This window comes from Pelobates fuscus, chromosome 5 (genome assembly GCF_036172605.1).
Source record: "Pelobates fuscus isolate aPelFus1 chromosome 5, aPelFus1.pri, whole genome shotgun sequence".
Lineage (NCBI taxonomy): Eukaryota > Metazoa > Chordata > Amphibia > Anura > Pelobatidae > Pelobates > Pelobates fuscus.
The window spans coordinates 352,467,167-352,474,999 of record NC_086321.1 but is presented as its reverse complement, the minus strand read 5'-3'; the positions used below and the strand labels follow the sequence as shown (position 1 = coordinate 352,474,999).

The following is a 7,833-nucleotide window of genomic DNA, read 5'->3' as shown; positions in this document are numbered from 1 at the left end:
CTCAACATGAGAGAGTATGTAAGAGCCTTAAAAGAGGAAAATGTACAGCAGACAGATACTTTCATCTCTGATTGAGGTCTGAATAATCCCTTACAAAGGAACATTAATGTCAGGAATGCAAATGTATTTCTAACAGTGTTTTGCCGTTTAGATGGTCCCCCTAATAAATGCTCTAACTTGCCTTTCTTCCACACCACCCATTGCTCTTCCCCTGGCTGCGATCATTACAGATTATCTCAGCCAATCCAGTGCTTTGCAGCAGGGAGCATTACGCTTCTTTATACAGAGCAGGAAGACCGCAAATATCAGTCCGGCAAAGGTTGTCTAATGGCTGTCAAGCGCTGTCCCTAGCTAGCAATGCAAACATTGCCTTTCCATTGTTGAGGGTCTGCTGTAGTGGTTCTGGTGCTTTAAGTATCCATTAAGTAGAAACTACAGCTTGTTGAAATGTTATCGTGCAAGGAGTCCCGCAGTGCATTCCCTCCAGATTTTGTCAAAACAATACCACTTTGTAGTAGAAGTAGTGGTTAGGGAGACTAGTGTCCCATTGAAAGGAAGTGTAGATGTAGGCTTGCATATGTTAAGCCCTCCCCACACAATAAAACATACACTGAAGCAATATTCAGTTTGCTTCCAAAATTTCAATCAATTAGGATTTTTAATAAAGCCACACATATTTTCTGATTCATCACTTTAATATTGTGAACAATAAATTAGATCAAAATGTCACAAAGATGTGATATGAGACTAGGTTAATCCTAGAGAAACGATTCTGTTCAGTTTAAAATAAAAAATAATCAGGAACCTTCCCTTAATATAAAATATTGAAACCACATTCATAGCAGCATATAAGTTACTCATTATATACAAATAAATTGTGAGCAGGATAGTTTGCAGATATACATATATATAGTTTGCTGTCTTTTTACAGAGGCAGACACCAGTAGTTATGTGAACTGCGACATATTTAAAATCTTGTTACAGACATCAGTGTAGACTTGATTGAAGATGTCATCTTTTGACAAAAGGCCATCTATGGAAACTGCAGAAAAATAAATTAAACAAATTAGTACATTTAGAGCACTTTCATCAGACCAACATTAAAAACGTATCTACTGTTACAGTAGATCAGCATCCTTTGATGGAACTATCCCTCCAGTGGTTCTTAAAGGGATTCTATGGGGTTCGGAATACAAAGCATGGAAGACAGAGTGTCCTTTAGGAGACCCAGAGTTCGTTAAACTTCAGGAAGCACCTCTAGTGGCTGTCGGATAGACATTAGAAGCTGTCTTAGTCCTGTAATGTACATGGACACTTAAAACAAACTTCAAGGAAGATTACGTGGTCAGGGTGCTTATAGTGTCCCTTTAAAGAAACACACGGCTGCAAAAAAAAATATGCATTTTGTTTCATTGGGATAGATCTAAAAACCATCAGATCTCATCTACAACCTTTGCAAGTTCTCCCCTTCTAACACAGGGCAGACTTTGGCTCTAACCACAGACGTTCCAGTGCAGCTCAATAAGGCAGGTGCACTTTGAGCTAAACTACCAGTTGCCCAATTTACAAATTTATCCTCTATAGCTGTCAAAGTGCCAATTTCTATTTGCATCTGAGATACTGACCTGTTTATTTTAAAACAGAAAGACAATCTTCACACAAAGTAATTCTGTCAGCTAAAGTGCTTTAGGCGTTTGGAGTTTTTTTTTGTAAGGGTGGACAATAAACAAGTAAATAGTATTTGGGGAACAAAGTATAATTTGGTGCTACTATCACCAAGTGTGAATCACTCCAACACACAAAAAAACAATACAGTGAAAGATAAAATTGTGGTGAGAGCACTCAGAACATGCAGAAATAAAAAATATATTACCAAACTTGGTTAAAATGGGAATATCTAGAACAATAAAGCACAAACACATAGAGTAATATTGTCATAAAAGAGATAAAATAATAATATGAGACTGGTTACACTCACATATTGCTGAGTCACTTTAAAAGCTGACTCAGACTTAGGGCTTTTGTGGAGATGAGAATTCTTCAGCTTTAGACGTCCTGTACCGGTTATACTTGGTCTGCACTGGGAAGTGTTTCTTCAAATTACTCCAGGAAGCAAGATCCAATATAAAATTTCTTTATTGTAAAATAACTTGATTATATAAAAAAATAGTATCATATATCTTTATCCAATACAGCTAAAGCTGAAGAATTCTCATCTCCACAAAAGCCCTAAGTCTGAGTCAGCTTTTAAAGTGACTCAGCAATATGTGAGTGTAACCAGTCTCATATTATTATTTTATCTCTTTTATGACAATATTACTCTATGTGTTTGTGCTTTATTGTTCTAGATATTCCCATTTTAACCAAGTTTGGTAATATATTTTTTATTTCTGCATGTTCTGAGTGCTCTCACCACAATTTTATCTTTCACTGTAAGGGTGGACAATGTAGCATGTCCTTTCGCAGAAGATAGTTATGGCAAAACACAAGATGTAGATACGACAGAGTTTCCATTAGTGTTAAACTTACAATTTAGTTGTTCCCTTGCCCACTGCTGTCCAGCATATATTTAGCATTTAATGTCAGCTAGATTTATTAGTTAGTTTATGCAGCAGATTTCGGAGCTCCTCTCTTACTCAGACTGGTTAAGCAATTCCAACTCCTATAAATAGGTGCTCTTTCTACAACATTGGTCAGCGGTTCAATTTATAGAAACCTGTACCATGTTGTAGAATATCCAATATTTAGATCAATCTAAAAGCCATCAACTTACCAAAAGCCACACCCTGATCTTCCATTTGCTGCCTATGCTTCAAATACATGGGCCAAACGTGTCCGTCGAAGAGTCCTGGAGGGTCTGGCACACGGTAATTGCGACCACTACAAGACAAGATTAATTGGAAATGGTCAGTTTTACTTTTAAAGGATGAACACAGTCTAACATGTAACTATGGCCCTGAATACTTTTTGGTCTAGCCAAATCTGTATACACCCCCATGCTCCTAAAGGATACACTTCCCTTCACAATAATAAGGCACATTTTAGAATCTTTAAAAAAAAAAAAAAAAGTGTATTACCTGCGTCTCAGCTTGCACTCTTCATATGGAATGGTTAAGTAATATCGCTGGGAGCACATTTCTGCCAGTGGTCTGTAGATGAGTATAGACAGAGTTTACATGCAATCCATTGAAAATTTTTATAAACAAACAACTACCATGGCTAAGGAGGCAGGCGTACATTTATTTATTCTGTGCAAAAACTAGAAAGATTTGAGAGTGCAAAAAAAAATTTAAAATATTAACTTTAGTGCATTTCATAGATTTAGGCTTTATTAATATGCTAGATTTAAAGTGGTGCATGGAGTGTCTCTTTAAAGAGGCAGTCACTTGTCTTCTGCTTTTTTTTTTGCAAGTAACGTCAGAAAAAGCTTAAAAAAAAAAAAAAAATAGGCAATCTGCTCATTAGAGCTCCACATTTTTTTTTTGGAACATACACCCCTCCGAATTTACATCATTTAAAAAAAAAAAAAAAAAACTCCCTAAACATATTCAGCATTGGAGGTTATACAAATATTAAATTCTATTACTTGTGATTGTAAAGCAAGAATCCTTCTAAGATAAGTATTTGGATTTCGTCTTCTTGTTCTTCACATAAATGAGAAACGGCAATTCCATGGGAACGCGCAAACTTGACAGGGTTCTCGATCCAGGCTGTGACGGTATTCACCATGGCTTCCATATCAATAGAGGTAATCACTGTGGGCAAAACAAATACATGGTAAAAAGCACTCCTGGCTGGATGTATGAAATATACCATGTTTGCCATAGTTTTATGTTGTACAATAAAAAAAAATAGAAAGTAGGTACGTATACATTACTGCTTGCTACAGCGAACACGGGTCTTACCATCCCATTGTTTAAAGCCGTCTTCACCGACTTCTATCTGATCTGGCGGCTGAAACATAGTGAGCAATAAAACAATGCTGCATATGCAAACCGTGCAGCGATGGATACACAGAAAAAGGACACGAGCAAACTTTATACGGTTAATGCAAAGGTTCCGTCCTCCACATTTTAAAAAAAATTAAATATTTAAAACTATCAGAAGTTTAACAGGAAACTTCAACTGCTGAATAATCAGATAACAGTCATATTGCAGTTTTGGGAACTGGGTTGTGTGTAGAAAATCGCCTGATCCACCAACCTTGCATGTGCATAACTGTGGCCCACGCTCAGAAATGCACGCATATGTTGGCAGGGTCCTTTGTAATCTCCTGATACAAAGAGACTTTTTTAACATCCAGTCATATTTATAAAACACTGCAGTTATGACAGTCATGGGGGATTCTAAGTACCATAAGCCATGCAGTAACACAAAGTTGTTATGGTGCTTAGAGTGACCCCTTTATCATCAATCCCGAATTATTGAAATGTGTACAATTCTGAAAGAGTGAGAGATGACTTTACTGATTTTTGACAGTAAGTACCGTATATACTCGAGTATAAGCAGAGTTTTTCAGCACATTTTTTGTGATGAAAAACCCCAACTCGGCTTATACTTGAGTCAATATCTGTATTATGGCAATTTACATTGCCATAATAAAGACAGGGGGCTGTGTGCGTTTACTTACCTCTCCTGCAGCTCCTGTCAGCTCCCTCCTCCTCAGCGCCGGTCTGTTTAGCACCTCTGCCAGCTGTGAGCTGACAGAGGAGCTGAATGGACCGGCGCGGAGGAGGAGGGAGCTGACAGGAGCTGCAGGAGAGGTAAGTAAACTCTCTGTCAGCCCCCCTCCTACACAGTGCCCATCCACTGGACCACCAGGGAGTGAGAGCCCCCCTCCCTGCCATGTATCAAGCAGGGAGGGGGGACGAAAAAAAAAAATACATAATAAAATATTAAAAATAATAATAATTAAAAAAATAACAATAACAAAAAAATGAAAATAATAATTAATAAAATAATATAACAAAAAAAATGATTAAAATAATAATTAAAAATTAACAATAATCAAAATGCCCACCCCCCACCAACACATACACACACTCACACTCCATTCATATACACACACTGCAAATAAATATTCAATTAATATAATTTTTTTAGGATCTAATTTTATTTAGAAATTTAGCAGTAGCTGCTGCATATCTCACCCTAGTCTTATACTTGAGTCAATAAGTTTTCCCAGTTTTTTGGGGTAAAATTAGGGGCCTCGGCTTATATTCAGGTCGGCTTATACTCGAGTATATACGGTACACACAATGCAAGCAAGCACTTTAGTGTGTATATATATTTAATATATAAAAAAAATCATACCACTTCAGCTTACCTTAAAAAAGTCATCTTGATGGACCACACAACAGTTAGGAAGAGCAGCTATTAATCTCCTTGTGAGGGTAGTTTTCCCACCATTTGTAACCCTAAAAAAAGGACAGATTCCAAGTATTACCATTTACCATTGTTCAATACGAGAAAGTAGTGGCATTGCATTGACAATGGTTTTGGCTTATTACACTGTCAGATATGTGCATTGACTTAATGCTACAACTCCCCAAAACTGACTGCAAAAAAGCTAGACATAGAAAAATTAACCGATAATCAAGGTGTATAATAAATAATACAGTTCATCCTGGTCAACTAATTCAAATGACAGGAAAGTTTATTCTCTAAACCACATTTTTCATAATTCAGGCAAAAAAAAAATTAAAAAAAATATAAACATTTTTCTAAAACCAACTTTGCTATTTAGTTTTCGATTCAATATACTTTCAAAGCCAATTGAACAATCAACCTTATAACCACTTTTATTGTATCAAACACCAGACATTATATTCACGAACAATGTAGTGGCCATTTTTACTTTCATGGGTTACTCCAAGGACCATGACCTCCAATGGATTTAAAGTGGTAATGGTGCCTGGAGTCTGTATGTGCAGCATTTTGTTGGGAATATGGAGTTGAACACCTTTGTTGCTAGAGGTGTAGCTTGACCTCCATCAGCTAAATTAGCCAGCCTGGAACAGGAGTTCCGGACTAGTTAATATCGGTTCTGTGTGTTGGATACACTGGATGCTGGTGGCTGACATACCCCTCTGTAGTGCCCATGTTCTCCACTCAGCCCATCTTACACCTAGCATCACGCAGCTTGGGGTGGATTGGGCTCAGTGGATAACTGTTCCACAGTGCTGCAACAGCGGTTTATATTTAATTTTCTTAGAAACCCACTTCAGCCTTGTTCATACAAGATCTAGCTTATGGTTAAAACCAAGTGGTTGTTTTTTTCCCCGTATAGTCAGGAATGAAGTTAAGAGTGATGCCGGACAGCACATTAATATCCCTATAACATTTAGTGAGCACTTCTCATGGTCACCATTAACCGGTGTTTGGTCACATGCCGTATCCTATCAGAATGAGTGTCCCTCGCAGCTCGGCAATCATCGGAACCCCTCCTCCCTCGCCAACCAAACCCCATCGTCCTGCGCCATCCAAAACCCCTCCACCGTCATCCCTCCTCCCTCACCAACTGAACCCCATCATCCTGAGCCACCCAAAACCCCTCCACCGCTATTGGAACCCCACCTCCCTCGCCATCCAAAACCCCTACTACCGCGCCACCCGTATGTCTGAAAAACCTGTGTGCGGTAAGGCAAGTACAGTTACCGTCACACTCCGCTTATAGTTAGGGACTTTTCCGCAGCACTGGGACATTTAGGGTTAAAGTGAGTTTTGAAATAAAGGGGGTAATTTTTTTTAAATTTCATATAAAAAAAAATAAATAAATAAATTTACAGATTACTGAGATTTAGGAGGGGACATTTTTTCTTAACCCCTTAAGGACACATGACATGTGTGACATGTCATGATTCCCTTTTATTCCAGAAGTTTGGTCCTTAAGGGGTTAAAACATTTTTTATAAAAAAAAAAAAAAAAAAAAAAAAAATTCAATTTTTTTTTACTTTTATTACATTATGTCCATGGTTAATTTTAACCTTGCTTCCAGGGTTCGAATAAGAATTGAGAGTCCCTCAGTGTCCCAGGGCTGCTACTTACCTTGCAGGGGGACCTACCGCCCCAGGGTCAGGGATGGAAAGCCAAGGGTTAATACATAGCGAGCCGCTCACTTACCCCCCGATTCCGATGATAATTCGCCGCATGGCTAGTGACTTCTTGCTCGCCCTCTGGCTCTGGTTAGCTCCGCTGTTGCCGGCTATGCCATTGACAAAATGAAACACGCGGGCCGGGCAGGCTTTATACCCGGAGGCAGAGCGCGTCACCAGGGATAGCCAATCAGAGAGCGGCGGGGGGGCGGGGCCGGCAGTGGGCAGGAGCCACCTGTCAGGTGCCAGTCACAGTCATGCTCTGGGTATTAATAGCTCTGGGCAACACTCCCATTGCCTAAATTAGTAATGGGGAAAGGGAGCAAATGTCATTCATTTCTCACTGAATCAGGGGAAATGAATGACATTTGCTCCCTTGTCTGTGTGTGTATGTGTACAAAAACTTACTCTTCTGTGTGCGTATGTGTACAAAATGTATGTGGGTGTACAAAATGTGTGTGTGTGTACAAAATGTGTGGGTGTACAAAATGTGTGTGTGTGTGTGTACAAAATGTGTGTGTGTACAAAATGTGTGTGTGTGTACATAATGTGTGTGTATGTGTACAAATGTGCATATGTGTACAAAATGTGTGTGTGTACAAATGTGCGTATGTGTACAAAATGTGTGTGTACAAACGTGCGTATGTGTACAAAATGTGTGTGTGTGTGTGTGTGTGTGCAAACGTGCATATGTGTACAATCTGTGTGTGTGTGTACAAAATGTGTGTGTATGTACAAA

General features: G+C 38.7%; 1 protein-coding gene across 1 annotated transcript; it reads right to left on the bottom strand.

Annotated features, from left to right (window-relative positions):
* Window positions 1–676: 676 nt before the first annotated feature.
* Window positions 677–7,202, bottom strand: NMRK2 (nicotinamide riboside kinase 2). Its single transcript, XM_063455943.1, has 7 exons — window positions 7,123–7,202; window positions 5,327–5,417; window positions 3,906–3,954; window positions 3,587–3,755; window positions 3,078–3,149; window positions 2,774–2,880; window positions 677–1,042 (listed from the first exon to the last, which is right to left on the bottom strand). Exons 1-7 carry the CDS (start codon window positions 7,149–7,151, stop codon window positions 948–950), a joined length of 612 nt encoding a protein of 203 aa, XP_063312013.1. The 5' UTR covers window positions 7,152–7,202; the 3' UTR covers window positions 677–947.
* Window positions 7,203–7,833: the final 631 nt, after the last annotated feature.